The following is a 21,989-nucleotide window of genomic DNA, read 5'->3' as shown; positions in this document are numbered from 1 at the left end:
CCAAGGAAGACATCAAAGCATCAAGACAGAAAACTTAAAGCAATATGTCTCAAAAAACGAAAAATGTACAACAAAACAAATGAGGAACGAATGGGAGGAAACTGGAGTCAACGTCTGTGACCGAACTGTAAGAAACCGCGTAAAGGAAATGGGATTTACATACGGAAAAGCTAACCGAAAGGCATCATTAACACCTAAACAGAAAAAAACAAGGTTGCAATGGGCTAAGGAAAAGCAGTTGTGGACTGTGGATGACTGGATGAAAGTCATATTCAGTGATGAATCTCGAATCTGCATTGGGCAAGGTGATGATGCTGGAACTTTTGTTTGGTGCCGTTCCAATGAGATTTATAAAGATGACTGCCTGAAGAGAACATGTAAATTTCCACAGTCATTGATGATATGGGGCTGCATGTCATGTAAAGGCACTGGGGAGATGGCTGTCATTACATCATCAATAAATGCACAAGTTTATGTTGATATTTTGGACAATTGAAAGGATGTTTGGGGATGATGAAATCATTTTTCAAGATGATAATGCATCTTGCCATAGAGCAAAAACTGCAAAAACATTCCTTGCAAAAAGACACATAGGGTCAATGTCATGGTATAGGGTCAATGTCAACGAGCAGATCTGATTTGATGCAGGTGTTAATTTGGGGGATGAAAATTTACAGGGTGATTCCATAATTTTTTTCCTCAGAATTGAGTGATTCCATATTTTTTTCCTCTGCTTGGTCTAAAAAAGTAACCATTACTGACTGCCACAATCTTTTTTTCTTGATTTCTTATAGTGTTTCTTAAAGCCAGAAAGTTGCCATTTGAAATGACTTTAGTTTTGTGTCATGTCTGTGATCTGCTTTTTTTCTACAAAATTAAACAACTGAATGAACATCCTCCGAGGCTGGTGATTCCATAATTTTTGCCAGGGGTTGTATATAGTCAGAAAAATAGCTGTTGGTAGATAAAAGAATTCCTTGTAACAAGTTGCAAAATAAATTTTAAGATTCATCAAACATCATAACCTTGATGTTCAAATTGGACTTGGCATGTTTGACCCAAGCAGGGTGAGGTGACCCTAACTTACTAAACAGTGACATGCAGCTTCCTTGCATAAGGCAAATCATGTTTGCTCAAATCAGAAAGGTGAAATTACAATCTAGTTCTTCACGTTTTATCAAATAGCATGTATGGTTCACGTCAAGCCTCGATGTGTTGTCAGCAGAATGTTTCCTTTAAAAGGCTGCGTGTGACTGCAGACTGCAGATGGCAGCCTCCTCAGTCATGTGGGTGATTGCACTTGCCCTGAATCTGGCCCTCGTGGGTAAGTACAATGTTCCTCTGAGTTTTGTGTGTTACATTTTAATAATGCAGTTTTGATTACTATAAAAGTTTTTCTTCATTCATCAATGTTTTGATTACTATCTGAGACTGTAACGTTTGCAGTGTTAAACTAATGGTGCAGTGAGGAAATATAGTCCTATAAAATAACATACAATCAATGATAATATAGTATAAGGCCTATTACTGTTACTGAACTTGATATAACACTCTGTAAAAGTGCAAAATTCACATTTGTTTCTGATGAATGTGTGTTATGATTTAGACAATACACAACAGATCATCAAGCCAGGTTTGGAAATATCGGTTAAAATATCAGTTACATTACATTACAAACCAGAAGCGGCTCTTTTGAACACTGAGGTTTTTGGTGTGTATGGTTATAGCACAATATAGAAAATCTACATTTGTTTTTAAAAAGGTTTGTATATGATTAATATTGGTTATCAGATTGACATTGAGCCGATATCCTGAACTTTAATATCAATATCAGCATCATCAAAGAAGTAGTTTTATTATTGCATCCCAAATTAGAGAAAATGCAGTTCATGTGGAAAGCATTCACAGCACGTCAGTTTTTCCACTTTTTTTAATGCCTTATTTCAATGTGGAGTAAAAAGATCTTATTCCAAAATGGAGTAAATTATTTTTTTCCCTCAAAATTCTACTCACAACATCCAGGGATGACAACATGAAAAAAGCTTTTTTGAATTTTTTGCAAATTTATTAAAGAAATCACATGTACATGTACTCACACCCTTTGCTCAATACTTTGTTGATGCACCTTTGGCAGCAATTACAGTCTGAAGTCTTCTTGAATATGATGCCACAAGTCATTGGTTGTTTGGCTCAGCAATTTCAGTTAAATATATCACATAGCAGGCAAATACAGTTATATTTGAGAAGTGAAAGGAACTTTATAGGATTTATAGAAAGTGTGCAATAATTTTGTAAATAAAATTAGACAGGTGCATAAATTTTGGCACCTCAAAAAAAACAAAACAAAAAAAAAACATGACTATTTAGTAGATCCTCCTTTTGCAGAAATAACAGCCTCTAAACACTTCCTATAGCTTCCAGAGTCTGGATTCTGGTTGAAGGTATTTTGGACCATTCTTCTTTACAAAACATCTCAGGTTTGTTGGTTTCTGAGCTTGGACAGCCTGCTTAAAATCACACCACAGATTTTCAATAATATTCATGGCTGGGGACTGAGATGACTATTGCAGAACGTTGTACTTGTTCCTCTGCACGAATGCCTTAGTAGATTTTGAGCAGTGTTTAGGGTTGTCTTGTTGAAAGATCCAGCCCCAACACAACTTCAACTTTGTCACTGAACATTGTTCTCAAGAATCTGCTGATATTGACTGGAATCCATGTGACCCTCAACTTTAACAAGATTCCCAGTACCTGCACTGGCCACACAGCCACACAGCATGATGGAACCACCTCCAAATTTTACTGTAGGTAGCAAGTGTTTTTCTTGGAATGCTGTGTTCTTTTTCAGCCATGCATACCGCCCCTTATGTCCAAATAACTCAATTTTAGGTTCATCAGTCCACAGCACCTTATTCCAAAATGAAGCTGGCTTGTCCAAATGTGCTTTAGCATACCTCAAGTGACTCTGTTTGTGGCGTGTATACAGAAAAGGCTTCCTCTGCATTACAGCATCATACAGCATCTCTTTGTGCAAAGTGCGCTGTATAGTTGAACAATGCACAGAGACACTATCTGCAGCAAGATCATTCTGTAGGTCTTTGGAGCAGGTCTGTGGGTTGACTATGACTGTTCTCACCTTCCTTCGCTTCAGCTTATCTGAGATTTTTCTTGGCCTTACACTTCAGGCCTTAACTACTACTGTGCCTGCGGTCTTCCATTTCCTCACTATGTTCTTCACAGTGGAAACTGACAGCTGAAATCTCTGAGATAGCTTTTTGTATCCTTCCCCTAAACCATGATGTTAAACAATCTTAATCTTTGTTTTCAGGTCATTTGAGAGTTGTTTAGAGGCTCCCATGTTGCCACTCATTAGAAGAGATGCAAAGAGGGGAAACATTTGCAAATGTCCACTTTAAATACCCTTTCTCGTGATTGGATTCACCTGTGTAAGGAGGTCAAGGGTCAGTGAGCTTACCAAACCAATTTTGTGTTCCAATAGTTAGTGGTAAATGCATTCAAATCAATAAAATGACAAGGGTGCCCACATTTATGCACATGCCTAATTTTGTTTAAATAATTATTGCATAATTTCTGTTAATACTAGAAACTTCATTTCACTTGTCAACGATCAGTGTGTTCATCTGCTATATGATATATTTAACTGAAATTTCTGATCCAGACAACCAATGATTTATAATGGAAAATCATGAAAATGATCAGGGGTGCCCAAACGTTTGCATACAATTGTATCGTTGGGCAGTTTTGCCCATTCGTCTTTGCAGCACCTCTCAAGCTCCATCAGGTTGGATGGGGAGCGTCAGTGCACAGCCATTTTCAGATCTCTCCAGAGATGTTCAATCAGATTCAGGTGTGGGCTCTGGCTGGGTCACTCAAGGACACTCATAGAGTTGTCCTGAAGTCACTCCTTTGATATCTTGGCTGTGTGCTTAGGGTCATTGTCCTGCTGAAAGATGAACCTTCGTCCCAATCTGAGGTCAAGAATGCTGTGGAGCAGGTTTTCATCCAGGATGTCTCTGTACATTGCTGCATTCATCTTTCCCTCAATCCTGACTGGTCTCCCAGTTCCTGCTGCTGAAAAACATCCCCACAGCCTGGTGTTGCCACTGTAGGGATGGTGCCTGGTTTTTTCCAAATATGATGCCTGGCATTCATGTCAAAGAGGTCAGTCTTTCTCATCAGACTGAAGAATTTTGTTTCTCATGGTCTGAGAGTCCTTCAGGTGTCTTTTTGGCAAACTCCAGGTGGGTTGCCATGTGGCTTTTACAAAGGAGTGGCTTCTGTCTGGCCACTCTACCATACAGTCCTGATTGGTGGATTGCTGCAGAGATGGTTGTCCTTCTGGAAGGTTCTTTTCTCTCCACAGAGGAATGCTGAAGCTCTGATAGAGTGACCACCGGGTTCTTGGTCACCTCCCTGACTAAGGCCCTTCTCCCCCGATCGCTCAGTTTAGACTGCAGTTCTAGGAAGAGTCCTGGTGGATCCGAACTTCTTCCATTTACAGATGATGGAGGCCTCTGTGCTCATTGGGACCTTCAAAGCAGCAGAAATGTTTCTGTACCCTTCCCCAGATTTGTGCCTCAAGACAATCATGTGTCAGAGGTCTACAGACAATTCCTTTGACTTCATGCTTGGTTTGTGCTCTAACATGCACTGTCAACTGTGGGACCTTATATATAGACAGGTGTGTGTTTTTCCAAATCATGTCCAATCAACTGAATTTACTCCAGGTGGACTCCAATTAAGCTGTAGAAACATTTCAAGGATGATCAGTGGAAACAGGATGTACCTGAGCTCAATTCTGAGTTTCATGGCAAAGGCTGTGAATACTCAAGTACATGTGATTTCTTGCAAAAAAAAAAAATCAAAAACAACCTTTTTTCTATTGACATTGTGGAGTATTGTAGAATTCCGAGGAAAAAATTGATTTACTACATTTTGGAATAAAGCCGTAACATAACAAAATGTGAAAAAAGTGAAGAGCAGTGAGTATTTTCCAGATGCACAGTATTATCATCAGTTATGAGTAAAAAGAACACATTTTGAGATTTGTTTTACAAAGACACAAACCATCTCTTTCCCCAAGAATGTCTCATTCAAGCTTTTCAAACGGTGTGGTAGTTTGTTCATTCATGAGTTATAATACTATTTTCTCTTTTATTTTCGTTTAGCTGGTCAGCATATCTCTGGTAGGTTTCTTCCAGTTTTATGATTCTCATTCTTGCAATCCATTTATGATATATTTATTCCAAATAAACCAGGGGTGGCCAAGTTCAGTCCTCAAGAACTACCTTCCTGACACACTTCGTTGTGTCCCTGCTCCAACACACCTGAATCCAATGAAAGGCTCATTAAAAGTCTGCTAACGAGTCTTTCATAGGATTCAGGTGTGTTGGAGCAGGGAGACAACTAAGAGTGTCAGGAAGGTAGCTCTCGAGGACCGAACTTGGCCACCCCTGAAATAAACGATAATTAATACATTATACATTACATGATGTGTAACGTATTCCTCTGAAATAAGCAGCTCCTCCACCTCCTGGCTTTCCTCTTGATAAGACCTATGTGTATAAGTATGAGGCAGTGCTCCTGGGTGGTTTGCCAGAGGAGGGTTTGGCAAAAGCTGGGCTCAACATCAGCAGCAAAGTTCACATAACACTCCAGCAGGAGGCTACATATGTGCTGCAGGTAAAGATCCTGTGCAGGCAGGCAAGTTGTCAATAAGTAAATGAGAATTGCATTGTTAATTTTGTTTCATTTCTACACTACAGCTAGTAGAACCTCAGCTGTTTGAGTACATTGGAATTCGGTCAAAGGGTTCTTTAAACCAACCGGCCGAATTTCCCTCAGAACTCACATCTGATCTCACGATTCCGATTAAGTTTGAATATGTCAACGGTATTGTGACAAAACTGCTGGCCCCGGAGAAAGTCTCACCAATGGTGATGAATATTTACAGAGGTATCCTGAGCATCCTTCAGCTTCAAATCAAAGAGAAATCTTTGTATGAGATGGAAGAGGTTAGTCACACGTTAGTATATTTATCACTTATCCCCATTTCAAACTTGATTAACCCAAAAAGATGAATGCTTTTTGTAGGAAGGGACTCAGGGCATGTGTGAAACCATCTATGTCATCAGTGAACATGAAGAGGAAGGCTACATGGAGCTGAGAAAGACCAAGAACCTGAACAAATGCCTTCAGAAGATCAAGAAGGACTTTGGGTTATCATACATGGAAAAATATCCAACAAAGCAACATGTAAGTTGAAATCCAGTTTGTGCCATGTAAGTCTATTTGCAACGCAGTGTTTCCCCAGGATTGTGTTTTCGGCCCAGTGTCCACAATGTTTCAACCAAGATCAGCCAACCATGTCAAAGTGCATCAACTAACATGGTTCATTAAATTTAGATAGCTATTGATTACAATTTGAGCCAGTGGGACCATGAGAAGCTCTGAAAAGCAACTTAGTACAAATCAAAATTATTTATAAGATATTCTATCTTGAACATCACCAAAACTAGACTTGTGCAAATGTAATACAACCCCTGGCAAAAATTATAGAATCACCGGCCTCGGAGGATGTTCATTCAGTTGTTTAATTTTGTAGAAAAAAAGCAGATCACAGACATGACACAAAACTAAAGTCATTTCAAATGGCAACTTTCTGGCTTTAAGAAACACTATAAGAAATCAAGAAAAAAGATTGTGGCAGTCAGTAACGGTTACTTTTTTAGACCAAGCAGAGGAAAAAAAATATGGACTCACTCAATTCTGAGGAATAAATTATGGAATCACCCTGTAAATTTTCATCCCCAAAACTAACACCTGCATCAAATCACATCTGCTTGTTAGTCTGCATCTAAAAAGGAGTGATCACACCTTGGAGAGCTGTTGCACCAAGTGGACTGACATGAATCATGGCTCCAACACGAGAGATGTCAGTTGAAACAAAGGAGAGGATTATCAAACTCTTAAAAGAGGGTAAATCATCACGCAATGTTGCAAAAGATGTTGGTTGTTCACAGTCAGCTGTGTCTAAACTCTGGACCAAATACAAACAACATGGGAAGGTTGTTAAAGGCAAACATACTGGTAGACCAAGGAAGACATCAAAGCGTCAAGACAGAAAACTTAAAGCAATATGTCTCAAAAATCGAAAATGCACAACAAAACAAATGAGGAACGAATGGGAGGAAACTGGAGTCAACGTCTGTGACCGAACTGTAAGAAACCGCCTAAAGAAAATGGGATTTACATACAGAAAAGCTAAACGAAAGCCATCATTAACACCTAAACAGAAAAAAACAAGGTTACAATGGGCTAAAGAAAAGCAATCGTGGACTGTGGATGACTGGATGAAAGTCATATTCAGTGATGAATCTCGAATCTGCACTGGGCAAGGTGATGATGCTGGAACTTTTGTTTGGTGCCGTTCCAATGAGATTTATAAAGATGACTGCCTGAAGACAACATGTAAATTTCCACAGTCATTGATGATATGGGGCTGCATGTCATGTAAAGGCACTGGGGAGATGGCTGTCATTACATGATCAATAAATGCACAAGTTTACGTTGATATTTTGGACACTTTTCTGATGTTTAAGGATGATGAAATAATTTTTCAAGAAGATAATGCATCTTGCCATAGAGCAAAAACTGTGAAAACATTCCTTGCAAAAAGACACATAGGGTCAATTTCATGACATAGGGTTAATGTCAACGAGCAGATGTGATTTGATGCAGGTGTTAGTTTTGGGGATGGAAATTTACAGGGTGATTCCATAATTTATTCCTCAGAATTGAGTGAGTCCATATTTTTTTCCTCTTCTTGGTCTAAAAAAGTAACCGTTACTGACTGCCACAATCTTTTTTTCTTGATTTCTTATAGTGTTTCTTAAAGACAGAAAGTTGCCATTTGAAATGACTTTAGTTTTGTGTCAAGTCTGTGATCTGCTTTTTTTCTACAAAACTAAACAACAGAATGAACATCCTCCGAGGCCGGTGATTCCATAATTTTTGCCAGGGGTTGTAGCCTTTTGGCCTTTTAGGTGCTTTATGGCCTTTTTATTACATCTGACAAGGATGTAATAAAATCACCGGTGTGTATTTATTTCTCTGTCTGTTAGCAGGTTCACCACAGATAGATATCAGGCTATGGAAGACTTTATGAAATTTTGGAGGTGATCCGGATCCAGGTCTGAATTTTGGATCAGGATTTCCCTGTATATAGGCTTTGAAGGATTACGTCAAAACTACTTCATGGATTCTCAACAAATTTGCACCACAGATAGATATTAGGGCATGGAAGACTGCACTAAATTTTGGCAGTGATCTGGATCTGGATTTGGGCATGTCAGAAATCTCGGCTTGCTCCTGTTCATGTTGCCATCATATGTAAAACTATGTAAATACATCATTTTACTTTTAGCAATGACAGTGATTTCTTTATCTTTTTTTAAATAATAAATAAAAGGCATTTATAGGAGAAATTTAATTTTAAGGGACACAAGACAGACTTACACAAAAAACAACAAAACAAAACTTTGAGTATATCAAAGTTTTATTTTAGTCCAAAATATTGAATTATCCAACATTTCCGTCATTACCCGTGTAAATGTGTGATTCTTAGTAGTAACAGTCCCTTGTGTCACAGCCGCTGCTTTTCTGTTTAGATGCTTTTATTGTGAAGCACATTCAAGAAAACATCTTAGCAGCTTTACATATTTCACTTTACTGCCTGCAGCAACAGAGAAACAATGAAGCAAAGAACCTTGAAGGTGTGACAACGTATGACTACGTCCTGAAACCAGATACCGCCGCAACTTTGATACTGAATGCACGTGTCACCGAGCTCATTCCCTTTTCACCATTTCCTGACATAAATGGAGCTGCTCAGATGGAGACCAAGTATGTTGCCAGATACTCAGAAACAGTTTCACTGTTCAAACAAAAATGAAATAACATAATAAATGTTTTTCTCCTTTTTATTTTTAAGGCAATCCTTGGTTTTCCTTGAGCTTCTGGATCATGTGGAAAACAGAGAAGAGAACCAGTATGTTGACCGCGGGTCTCTTAAATATGAGTTCTCCTCTCAGCAGCTTCAGATGCCTGTGGCACTCATCAAGATCAGTGAAATGCAGAAACAGGTATCACATCAGATTTTAATATATTTGTTAATTGTATTGATCTTGTGTTTAATTAGGTTTTGATTCTGTTTTTTGTTTTTGGGTGGTTCATTGTTGTCAATTGTGGTGTGTTGTCCTCTTGAACCAGGGACTCACTTGCAAAAAATAGATGCTAATCTCAATGTGATTTCCCTGGTTTAATAAAAGTAAAACAAAACTAGAGCACCACGCACATATACCACAAACCTCCGCCAACACGAGTTTCCAGTTCCACAAAAATTTTTACCTTGGAAACAATTTTCAAGGTCAAAGTCCTGTTAGAAGTGGCTTTTCATAAGATAAATTATTATGATAAAATGCCAGGAGTATGTATTTAGCTCATGCACTTAAATCAAAGTATTTTATTTATTATTTATTTATTTTAGAGTCGCTGCTCCTTCACGTTGAAAGGAGCCAGCTGAGGTGGTTCGGACATCTGGTAAGGAAGTCCCCTGGGCACCTCCCTAGGGAGCTGTTCCAGGCATGTCCATCTGGGAGAAGACCCTGGGGAAGACCCAGGACTAGGTGGAGAGATTATATCTCCACACTGGCCTGGGAACGCCTCATAATCCCCCAGTCGGAGGTGGTCAATGTGGCCCTGGAAAGGGAAGTCTGGGGTCCCCTGCCACGGCCACGACCCGATCCTGAATAATCGGTTGAAGATGAGCAATGAGTGATTTTTTTTTTGTGTGCGTGGTGTTGTCACCCTTTTTTCAAACTTTTTCAGTTTAACAGAACATTGGTTATCTTTGTTATGCACAATTTGTCATTACGTTTTGGCACTTGGTTTCCAACTGATAACTGGAAGAGAGACAAACTTTGGCAGGTGATAGTAAGTGCCAGTCTGCACCTCGCTCTCAAATATGAGCGTGATTGGGGCACGTTTGATTAAGATATAATGTAAAATATACATTAAATGGGATTTTCAATGTTAAATTTAAATGGCCACAAAATCTGCAATCTGGGCCAGATCTGGGTCAAACTATGTCAGTCAATAAAGGATACCATCCTACATAACACTGTCAATTATGAAAGAGGTTTGATCTTTTTTGACAGAGGTATGAATTTTAAAAAATTCGTTCAATGTTAAAGATAGGGATTTTTCCCATTTTCCAAGATTTTTATTGACTTTGCCTTTGACCTATGACCTTGAAAATTGAGTCACTTCTTGCCTATCAAGATATGAGTCTTCAGTAAAAACTTCATAATGATATATGAAAAACTGTGGGCCCCAGGCTGTTCACACGCAAACAGACAAACACTGGTGAAAACATAACCTCCTCCAACTTCGTTGGTGGAGGTAACAAGCTTTAAGAGTATCAACAAGTGGAAAAATGGATGAAAATAATTACTTGATTTCTTCCACTTAAAATCTGTGTTTACAGATTGAAAAGACTGTGGATCATCTAATGTCCACCAACATGGAGAAAGCCCACGAAGACGCCCCTCAGAAATTTCTGGAACTTATTCAGCTCCTTCGTTCAGCCGGCTCTGAGAACCTTGAAACAATCTGGAGGCAAAAAAAGAATAAAGCCAACTTCAGGTGATGTTTAGTGCTTGGTGATTTTGAAAAGGGCAATGTTGCGAGATTTCCAGAAAGCAACAAGCGAGCATGCTTGTTGACCAAATGATTATTCATCGAAGTAAGGAAAATATAAGCAAACTCCTAAAATTGTTAAATTAATTTGTATTTAAAAAGTTTATTCTTATGCCATTGTTATACCCATGAAAAACAATACTGTATGACTACCAATACTACTACTACTACTACTACTACAAAGAAAAGGACAAATGTGAGAAGCCACAATTACAGGGAATTATACAGTACATTCCCTCCAGGAATGAACTAAATTTAAGCAACCACCACTTTATTAGAGCAACAGAGAACAAATATCTTCACAAATTGTGTTACAATTACAATGTGTAATACTATATATATATATATATATATATATATATATATATATATATATATATATATATATATATATATATATATATATATATACACTCAACAAAAATATAAACGCAACACTTTTGGTTTTGCTCCCATTTTGTATGAGATGAACTCAAAGATCTAAAACTTTTTCCACATACACAGTATCACCATTTCCCTCAAATATTGTTCACAAACCAGTCTAAATACTTCTCCTTTGCTGAGATAATCCATCCCACCTCACAGGTGTGCCATACCAAGATGCTGATTAGACACCATGATTAGTGCACAGGTGTGCCTTAGACTGCCCACAATAAAAGGCCACTCTGAAAGGTGCAGTTTTATCACACAGCACAATGCCACAGATGTCACAAGATTTGAGGGAGCGTGCAATTGGCATGCTGACAGCAGGAATGTCAACCAGAGCTGTTGCTCATGTATTGAATGTTCTCTACCATAAGCCGTCTCCAAAGGCGTTTCAGAGAATTTGGCAGTACATCCAACCATCCTCACAACCGCAGACCACGTGTAACCACACCAGCCCAGGACCTCCACATCCAGCATGTTCACCTCCAAGATCGTCTGAGACCAGCCACTCGACAGCTGCTGAAACAATCGGTTTGCATAACCAAAGAATTTCTGCACAAACTGTCAGAAACTGTCTCAGGGAAGCTCATCTGCATGCTCGTCGTCCTCATCGGGGTCTCGACCTGACTCCAGTTTGTCATTGTAACCGACTTGAGTGGGCAAATGCTCACATTCGCTGGCGTTTGGCACGTTGGAGAGGTGTTCTCTTCACGGATGATGCGAAGGAGATGTGTTGCACTGCATGAGGCAAATGGTGGTCACACCAGATACTGACTAGTATCCCCCCCAATAAAACAAAACTGCACCTTTCAGAGGGGCCTTTTATTGTGGACAGTCTAAGGCACACCTGTGCACTAATCATGGTGTCTAATCAGAATCTTGATATGGCACACCTGTGAGGTGGGATGGATTATCTCAGCAAAGGAGAAGTGCTCACTATCACAGATTTAGACTGGTTTGTGAACAATATTTGAGGGAAATGGTGATATTGTGTATGTGGAAAAAGTTTGAGATCTTTGAGTTCATCTCATACAAAATGGGAGCAAAACCAAAAGTGTTGTGTTTATATTTTTGTTGACTATATATATATATATATATATATATATATATATATATATATGGTAAATGGACTGCATTTATATAGCGCTTTTCCATTTGCATCAGATGCTCAAAGCACTTTACAATTATGCCTCACATTCACCCCGATGTCAGGGTGCTGCCAAACAAGGCGCTCACTACACACCGGGAGCAATAGGGGATTAAAGGCCTTGCCCAAGGGCCCTTAATGATTTTCCAGTCAAGCGGGGATTTGAACCAAGGATCTTCTGGTCTCAAGCCCAACACCTTAACCACTAGACAGACCATATATATGGTCTTGTGGTTAAGGTGTTGGGCTTATATGTATATAAGCCCAACACCTTATATGTATATGTATGTATATATATATATATATATATATATATATATATATATGTATGTATATATATATATATATATATATATATATATATATATATATATACACACACACACACACACACACACACACAGTGGGGTAAAAAAGTATTTAGTCAGTCCCTGACTGTGCAAGTTCTCCTAAAAATTCCAGGAAATCACATTGTAGGATGTTTAAAGAATTTATTTGTAAATTATGGTGGAAAATAAGTATTTGGTCAATAATTAAAGTTCAACTCAATACTTTGTAACATAATCTTTGTTGGCAATGACAGAGGTCATATATATATATATAATGTAGGGGTGGTAACCAAGTGGTTAATGCACTTGGTTTCAGTGTGGAAGGTTCCCGGTTCAAATCCCACCCCTACCACATTTCTCCATGTAATGTGGAGTTGCATCAGGAAGGGCATCCGGCGTAAAACTTGTGCTAACTCAACATGCAGATCCACCTTGGATTTGCTGTGGCAACCCCCCCCCCCCCCCCCCCCCCCCCCACACACACACAGACATATATATTCACACAAATAATCAGGACGTGACAACACTTGAAATGGGATTTAATGAATGATGTGCTGGCAGTCATTTCCTGTTTTTTTTTTTTTCTTCTTCTTCTTCTTCTTTTTAGAAAATGGATCTTGGATGCCATTCCTGCAAGTGGAACTTTGGCTGCTCTCAAGTTCATTAAGGAGAAATTTTTGGCCGATGAGCTGAGTTTTACTGAAACAGTGCAGGGTTTGGTAACATTTGTGCATATGGGATTTGCAAACAAGAACACCATCAAACTTCTTGAGGTACAGTCGATAAACCCAAAACATCCAGTAGTTTCCATTCACTGTAGTGAACATTGTATAAAATATATAACTGACTCTGTGATTTCAACCATTGCAGGAACTTACTGTCAATAACAAAATAACAGAAAATCCATACCTGAAAGAGATTGTCTACCTTGGCTATGGTACCATGGTTTCCAAATACTGTGCTGATAATGCTGTCTGTCCTGAAGAATTTGTAAAGGTGAAAAGATGCTATTTTATTGTATTTAAACTGGTCTTTACATTTTTTGTTCAGAAAATGCCATTAATTGTAATTCTGACCTGCAGCCTCTCCATGGTCAACTGAGTGATGCTGTTTCTAAAGGTGAGATAAGAAAATCACTGATGCATTAAATGACACAGATCTTCAAGTTTTTCTTTCACAAATGATGCTCCACCTCCAATAAACAATCAATTTGTGTCAGCTGTTACAAAAAAATATTTACAAGCGCAATCAGATTTCTGATGTCCACCAACCCGGATCCGGATCACCTCCAAAATTCAGTGGAGTCTTCCATGCCCTAATATCTATCTGTGGTGCAAATTTGGTGAGAATCCATGAAGTAGTTTTGACGTAGTCCTTCAAAGCCTATATAAAGTGAAATATTGATCCAGAATCTGGATCACCTCCAAAATACAGTGGAGTCTTCCATGCCCTAATATAGTTGTATGTAAATGTTTGGGCACCCCTAATTTTTCTTCATAAATCATTGGTTGTTTGGATCAGAAATTTCAGTTAAATATATCATATTGCAGACAAACACACTGATGTTTGAGAAGTGAAATGAAGTTTCCAGTATTTACATATAGTGTGCAATAATTACTTAAACAAAATTAGGCAGGTGCATAAATTTGGCACCCTTGTCATTTTATTGATTTGAATACATTTAGAACTAATTAATAGAACACAAAATTGTTTTTGGTAAGCTCAATGACCCTTGAACTCCTTACACAGATGAATCCAATCATGAGAAACAGTATTTAAGGTGGCCATTTGAAAATGTTTCTCCTCTTTGCATCTTTTCTAATGAGTGGCAACATGGGAGCCTCTAAACAACTCTCAAATGAGCTGAAAACAGATTGTTCAACATCATGGACTGATACAAAAAGCTGTTTCAGAGATTTCAGCTGTCAGTTTCCACTGTGAGGAACATCGTGAGGAAATGCAAGACCATAGGCACAGTACTAATTAAGGTCTGAAGTGGCAGGCCAAGAAAAATCTCAGATAAGCTGAAGCGAAGGATGGTGAGAACAGTCATAGTCAACCCACAGACCTGCTCCAAAGACCTACAACATGATCTTGCTGCAGATAGTGTCTCTGTGCATCGTTCAACTATACAGTGCACTTTGCACAAAGAGATGCTGTATGATGCTGTAATGCAGAGGAACCCTTTTCTGTGTACACGCCACAAACAGAGTCACTTGAGGTATGCTAAAGCACATTTGAACAAGCCAGCTTCATTTTGGAATAAGGTGCTGTGGACTGATGAAACTGAAATTGAGTTATTTGGACATAACAAGGGGCAGTATGCATGGCTGAAAAAGAACACAGGATTCCAAGAAAAACACTTGCTACCTACAGTAAAATTTGGAGTTGGTTCCATCATGCTGTGGGGCTGTGTGGCCAGTGCAGGTCCTGGGAATCTTGTTAAAGTTGAGGGTCACAAGGATTCCAGACAATATCAGCAGATTCTTGAGAACAATGTACATGAATCAGTGACAAAGTTGAAGTTGCGCCGGGGCTGGATTTTTCAGCAAGACAATGACCCTAAACACTGCTCAAAATCTACTAAGGTATTCATGCAGAGGAACAAGTATGTTCTGAATGGCCATCTCAGTCCCCAGACCTGAAAATTATTGAAAATCTGTGGTGTGATTTTAAGCGGGCTGTCCATGAACAAACCTGAGATGTTTTGTAAAGAAGAATGGTCCAAAATATCTTCGACCAGAATTCAGACTCTCATTGGAAGCTACAGGAAGCATTTGGAGGCTGTTATTTCTACAAAAGGAGGATCTATTAAGTATTGATGTATTTTATCTGTTGAGGTGCCCAAATTTATGCACCTGCCTAATTTTGTTTAAGGAATTATTGCACACTTTCTGTAAATCCTATAAACTTCATTTCATTTCTCAAATATCACTGTGTTTGTCTGCTATATGATATATTTAACTGAAACTGCTGATCCAAACAACCAGTGACTTTTAAAGGAAAATCATGGAAATCATCAGGGGTGCCCAAACCTTTACATACAACTGTATCTATCTATGGTGCAAATTTGGTGAGAATCTGTTAAGTTGTTTTGACGTAATTCTTGAAAGCCTATATAAAGTGTAATCTTGAGCCAGAAATCCTGATCCAGAATATGGATCCAGATCACCTCAAAAATTTAGTGGAGCCTTCCATGCCCTAATATCTATCTCTGGTGAATATTTCATCAAAATCCATGCAGTAGTTTTGACGTAATCACGCTAACAGACAGACAGACAAAAAAATAAATGCTGAGATTTTAGTATGTCCTTGGCGGATGTAAAAATAACCAGCCAGGGGTAAAATATATTCAAATCAATCAATCAAATCAATCAACTTTTTTCTTGTATAGCGCCAAATCACAACAAACAGTTGCCCCAAGGCGCTCCACATTGCAAGGCAAGGCCATACAATAATTATGAAACACAGTCTACGTCTAAAGCAACATAACCAAGGGATGGTCCAGGGTCACCCGATCCAGCCCTAACTATAAGCCTTAGCGAAAAGGAAAGTTTTAAGCCTAATCTTAAAAGTAGAGAGGGTAACTGTCTCCCTGATCTGAATTGGGAGCTGGTTCCACAGGAGAGGAGCCTGAAAGCTGAAGGCTCTGCCTCCCATTCTACTCTTACAAACCCTAGGAACTACAAGTAAGCCCGCAGTCTGAGAGCGAAGCGCTCTAATGGGGTAATATGGTACTATGAGGTCCCTAAGATAAGATGGGACCTGATTATTCAAAACCTTATAAGTAAGAAGAAGAATTTTAAATTCTATTCTAGCATTAACAGGAAGCCAATGAAGGGAGGCCAACACGGGTGAGATATGCTCTCTCCTGCTAGTCCCCGTCAGTACTCTAGCTGCAGCATTCTGAACCAACTGAAGGCTTTTTAGGGAACTTTTAGGACAACCTGATAATAATGAATTACAATAGTCCAGCCTAGAGGAAACAAATGCATGAATTAGTTTTTCAGCATCACTCTGAGACAAGACCTTTCTGATTTTAGAGATATTGCGTAAATGCAAAAAGGCAGTCCTACATATTTGTTTAATATGCGCTTTGAATGACATATCCTGATCAAAAATAACTCCAAGATTTCTCACAGTATTACCAGAGATCAGGGAAATGCCATCCAGAGTAACGATCTGGTTAGACACCATGCTTCTAAGATTTGTGGGGCCAAGTACAATAACTTCAGTTTTATCTGAGTTTAAAAGCAGGAAATTAGAGGTCATCCATGTCTTTATGTCTGTAAGACAATCCTGCAGTTTAGCTAATTGGTGAGTATCCTCTGGCTTCATGGATAGATAAAGCTGGGTATCATCTGCGTAACAATGAAAATTTAAGCAATACCGTCTAATAATACTGCCCAAGGGAAGCATGTATAAAGTGAATAAAATTGGTCCTAGCACAGAACCTTGTGGAACTCCATAATTAACTTTAGTCTGTGAAGAAGATTCCCCATTTACATGAACAAACTGTAATCTATTAGACAAATATGATTCAAACCACCGCAGCGCAATGCCTTTAATACCTATGACATGCTCTAATCTCTGTAATAAAATTTTATGGTCAACAGTATCAAAAGCAGCACTGAGGTCCAACAGAACAAGCACAGAGATAAGTCCACTGTCCGAAGCCATAAGAAGATCATTTGTAACCTTCACTAATGCTGTTTCTGTACTATGATGAATTCTAAAACCTGACTGAAACTCTTCAAATAGACCATTCCTCTGCAGGTGATCAGTTAGCTGTTTTACAACTACCCTCTCAAGAATCTTTGAGAGAAAAGGAAGGTTGGAGATTGGCCTATAATTAGCTAAGATAGCTGGGTCAAGTGATGGCTTTTTAAGTAATGGTTTAATTACTGCCACCTTAAAGGCCTGTGGTACATAACCAACTAACAAAGATAGATTGATCATATTTAAGATTGAAGCATTAAATAATGGTAGGACTTCCTTGAGCAGCCTGGCAGGAATGGGGTCTAATAAGCATGTTGATGGTTTGGATGAAGTAACTAATGAAAATAACTCAGACAGAACAATCGGAGAGAAAGAGTCTAACCAAATACCGGCATCACTGAAAGCAGCCAAAGATAACGATACATCTTTGGGATGGTTATGAGTAATTTTTTCTCTAATAGTCAAAATTTTGTTAGCAAAGAAAGTCATGAAGTCATTACTAGTTAAAGTTAATGGAATACTCAGCTCAATAGAGCTCTGACTCTTTGTCAGCCTGGCTACAGTGCTGAAAAGAAACCTGGGGTTGTTCTTATTTTCTTCAATTAGTGATGAGTAGAAAGATGTCCTAGCTTCACGAAGGGCTTTCTTATAGAGCAACAAACTCTTTTTCCAGGCTAAGTGAAGATCTTCTAAATTAGTGAGACGCCATTTCCTCTCCAACTTACGGGTTATCTGCTTTAAGCTACGAGTTTGTGAGTTATACCACGGAGTCAGACACTTCTGATTTAAAGCTCTCTTTTTCAGAGGAGCTACAGCATCCAAAGTTGTCTTCAATGAGGATGTAAAACTATTGACAAGATACTCTAACTCCCTTACAGAGTTTAGGTAGCTACTCTGCTCTGTGTTGGTATATGACATTAGAGAACATAAAGAAGGAATCATATCCTTAAACCTAGTTACAGCGCTTTCTGAAAGACTTCTAGTGTAATGAAACTTATTCCCCACTGCAGGGTAGTCCATCAGGGTAAATGTAAATGTTATTAAAAAATGATCAGACAAAAGGGAGTTTTCAGGGAATACTGTTAAGTCTTCTATTTCCATACCATAAGTCAGAACAAGATCTAAAATATGATTAAAGTGGTGGGTGGACTCATTTACTTTTTGAGCAAAGCCGATAGAGTCTAATAATAGATTAAATGCAGTGTTGAGGCTGTCATTCTCAGCATCTGTGTGGATGTTAAAGTCGCCCACTATAATTATCTTATCTGAGCTAAGCACTAAGTCAGACAAAAGGTCTGAAAATTCACAGAGAAACTCACAGTAACGACCAGGTGGACGATAGATAATAACAAATAAAACTGGTTTTTGGGACTTCCAATTTGGATGGACAAGACTAAGATACAAGCTTTCAAATGAATTAAAGCTCTGTCTAGGTTTTTGATTAATTAATAAGCTGGAATGGAAGATTGCTGCTAATCCTCCGCCCCGGCCCGTGCTACGAGCATTCTGACAGTTAGTGTGACTCGGGGGTGTTGACTCATTTAAACTAACATATTCATCCTGCTGTAACCAAGTTTCTGTTAGGCAGAATAAATCAATACGTTGATCAATTATTATATCATTTACCAACAGGGACTTAGAAGAAAGAGACCTAATGTTTAATAGACCACATTTAACTGTTTTAGTCTGTGGTGCAATTGAAGGTGCTATATTATTTTTTCTTTTTGAATTTTTATGCTTAAATAGATTTTTGCTAGTTATTGGTGGTCTGGGAGCAGGCACCGTCTCTATGGGGATGGGGCAACGAGGGGATGGCAGGGGGAGAGAAGCTGCAGAGAGGTGTATAAGACCACAGCTCTGCCTCCTGGTCCCAACGCTAGACAGTCACAGTTGAGACTGTGACTGAGATCAAATATTGAGATCAAATAAATTTGTTGGGAAAGTGTAGGTACACGGACCCACAACAGGGGGCGCAAATGAACGGACAATGGATGAGGTCAAATAACAACACTTTACTGTTGTGAATGGGCACAACAAATACAATCAGATTACAACAATAGACAAAAGCCAAATCACAAAAGGTGTCGTGTGGGCAGGCTCGAAGATAGGAGACGTCTGTCCAAAGCAGAACCGGAACCACACGATTTCCTCCGCCACCAGACCCCGGGAATACTGGAGCCGCCAAGTCCCGAACTCCCAGGTGGCCACTGCCTTTGCGTGTCGGACCTGGTACTGCTGGCGAGGAACAAAAGAACAATTAAACGTGGGTGCGTCTGCACCCAGGAATCCGCACGGCAGGAACACTACCTCCACCACTCGTTGGAAAAGGAGTCAGCTAAACAACTCACAAAAGTCACAAAAGATCACTGTTAACCAGTCAGCTGAGCACGTTACCTTCCAGGTAGAACGATATCTCGGCAAAGAGGTGGAGGCGTCGTCCTGCTGATATTCCCCTGCTGATCAGATGATGGGTAACAGCTGTTGCAGGTGATGCGTGACAGCTGTCACCCTGGCTGCTCCTGTGAGGCGACTGCGCCCTCTCGTGCCTGAAGCCCGCACTTCAGGCAGGGCGCCCTCTGGTGGTGGGCCAGCAGTACCTCCTCTTCTGGCGGCCCACACAACAAAATTATAAATAATATTTGGGTGTTTTTAAGAGGTGTGACAATGAAATTCTCAATCATTCACTGAACATGACCTCCTTTTGTTCGTTTCTGTCAACAATATGCCATATTAGTTATTTGCTATTTTTCCTATGTGAAATACACTTTTCCTACCAGCCATCTGTAAAATGCCCCAAGAGGAAGCCTGTACCGCAGCTAGAGAAGAACAGAACAAAGTTATCCTTCTGCTCAAAGTTTTGGGGAATGCTCGTCACCCGAAGAGTTTGAAACCACTCACAAAGATCTTGCCCATATTTGGAAACAATACTGCAGCTCTGCCTACGTCAATCCACGCTGAAGCCATCATGGCCATAAAAAACCTTGCCAAAAAGGAGCCCAGAATGGTTTGTGAATTCTTTTTGCTGACAGGTATTTTACTGTAACTTTGACAGAAGACTCCATATTGAATGTGTGCATCTGCTAAATTTTGTTTTTTTCAGGTCCAGGAATTAGCTTTGCAGCTGTACATGAGCAAGGATCTTCACCCAGAGCTCCGCATGCTTGCCTGCATCATGCTGTTCGAGACACATCCTTCAATGGCTTTGATTAATACAGTCGCAAACTTTCTACAGACAGAAAAAAATCTGCAGCTACTGAGCTTCTCTTTTTCCCACATGAAGTCCATCACCAGAAGTACGATCCATCCTTCAGTGTAAGAGCGCTCTGTGATCCTCACACAAAATCAGTTTTGTTCTTACATTCTCAGCTCATTGTGGGTTGTTTCCATCCCCCCAGTGCCAGATCTTGTAAACTCGCTGTCAATCTGCTGAAACCAAGGGCAGAGAGAATGAGCTACCGTTTCAGTAGGGCCATGTACATGGACGTTTATAACTGTAAGGGCAACTAACAGGATTAAGCTCTCTTAAGATTTCTGTTTGCCAAAGCATTAACTTATGGGACCTTATCTCTTTTCAGATCCCATGACGCTTGGTGCTGCTGTCAGCGCTTTCTACATCAGCGATTCTGTAAGTATTCTGCCCAAGTCTGTCATGGCTAAAACCAAAGCTTACATCGCTGGAGCTGCAGCTGATGTTTTGGAGGTAAAACAGAAACACCTGCCCTCTGAGATTTATTTCCCACTAATCAGTTACTGGAAAGTGATGCTAAGTGTTTTCCTAGGTTGGAGTAAAATCTGAGGGACTCCAGGAGATGTTTCTGAAACACGTTAACATCAATGGTAACGTGGACAGAATCACCAAGATGCAACACATCATTAAGGCTGTAAGCAAGTAAACAACACTAAGTCATAAACAGGACCGAACAGGATTTCATGGGTCTTAGATAAGAATATGCATTGTATTTTTCTTTTCATGACAGCTTTTTGAGTGGAAGTCCCTGCCCAACAAAAGGCCACTCATCTCCATCTACATCAAGTTACTTGGACAAGAAGTTGCATTTGCCGACATTGACAAACCCATGATTGAGCAGGCCATTGCGGTATGACACGTGACAAATTCCCAACCAAATTTTTAAGCCATTGATGGGAAAACCTAATAGTTGTGATTATTTTTTTTCCCTACAGCTTGCTCATACAAAGGTGCTAACCTCCATGACAGATGCTGTAAAGGCTATGCTCTCGGGTGTGTCTGCTAAATTTGCTAAATCCCTGCTGCTTGCAGAGGTACGGCGTATCATACCTACTGCTGCTGGTCTACCAATGGAGTTGAGTCTGCATACTGCTGCTGTGGTTGTTGCCGATGTGCAAGGTGGGTAGAAAGCATCTACTTCAAGATATTGCAATTCATGCTTAGTTTAATTTATTTCAGTAGGCTTTGATACTAGATCTTTTCAGAGGATCCACTGTTACTTAGGAAGACTAAGACTAGGTATATCACTTGTATTGTGAGGGAATACCAGCTATGACTTGTTGGCCAAGTGAAGCATTTTTATGCATGGAAGCCAGCAGCAAGGTGCCTCAGGCCCATTCAG

The 21,989-nt window shown here is 39.5% G+C and overlaps 1 protein-coding gene across 1 annotated transcript in view; it reads left to right on the top strand.

The window, feature by feature from the left end:
* Nucleotides 1-21,989, top strand: part of LOC117518096 (vitellogenin-1-like) — a 42,726-nt gene that overhangs the window by 8,324 nt on the left and 12,413 nt on the right. Inside the window, exons 3-20 of the mRNA XM_034179158.1 lie at nt 1,243-1,324; nt 5,190-5,207; nt 5,543-5,703; nt 5,787-6,035; nt 6,115-6,276; nt 8,762-8,925; nt 9,014-9,164; nt 10,568-10,725; nt 13,289-13,454; nt 13,552-13,677; nt 13,764-13,800; nt 20,223-20,404; nt 20,501-20,712; nt 20,796-20,893; nt 20,976-21,100; nt 21,180-21,281; nt 21,378-21,497; nt 21,583-21,766. Coding sequence (XP_034035049.1) covers nt 1,243-1,324; nt 5,190-5,207; nt 5,543-5,703; nt 5,787-6,035; nt 6,115-6,276; nt 8,762-8,925; nt 9,014-9,164; nt 10,568-10,725; nt 13,289-13,454; nt 13,552-13,677; nt 13,764-13,800; nt 20,223-20,404; nt 20,501-20,712; nt 20,796-20,893; nt 20,976-21,100; nt 21,180-21,281; nt 21,378-21,497; nt 21,583-21,766 — 2,497 coding nt within the window. The remainder of the gene's footprint in view (nt 1-1,242; nt 1,325-5,189; nt 5,208-5,542; nt 5,704-5,786; nt 6,036-6,114; nt 6,277-8,761; nt 8,926-9,013; nt 9,165-10,567; nt 10,726-13,288; nt 13,455-13,551; nt 13,678-13,763; nt 13,801-20,222; nt 20,405-20,500; nt 20,713-20,795; nt 20,894-20,975; nt 21,101-21,179; nt 21,282-21,377; nt 21,498-21,582; nt 21,767-21,989) is intronic.

This window comes from Thalassophryne amazonica, chromosome 10 (genome assembly GCF_902500255.1).
Source record: "Thalassophryne amazonica chromosome 10, fThaAma1.1, whole genome shotgun sequence".
NCBI classification, from domain to species: domain Eukaryota; kingdom Metazoa; phylum Chordata; class Actinopteri; order Batrachoidiformes; family Batrachoididae; genus Thalassophryne; species Thalassophryne amazonica.
This window is presented reverse-complemented; position numbering and strand designations above follow the sequence as displayed.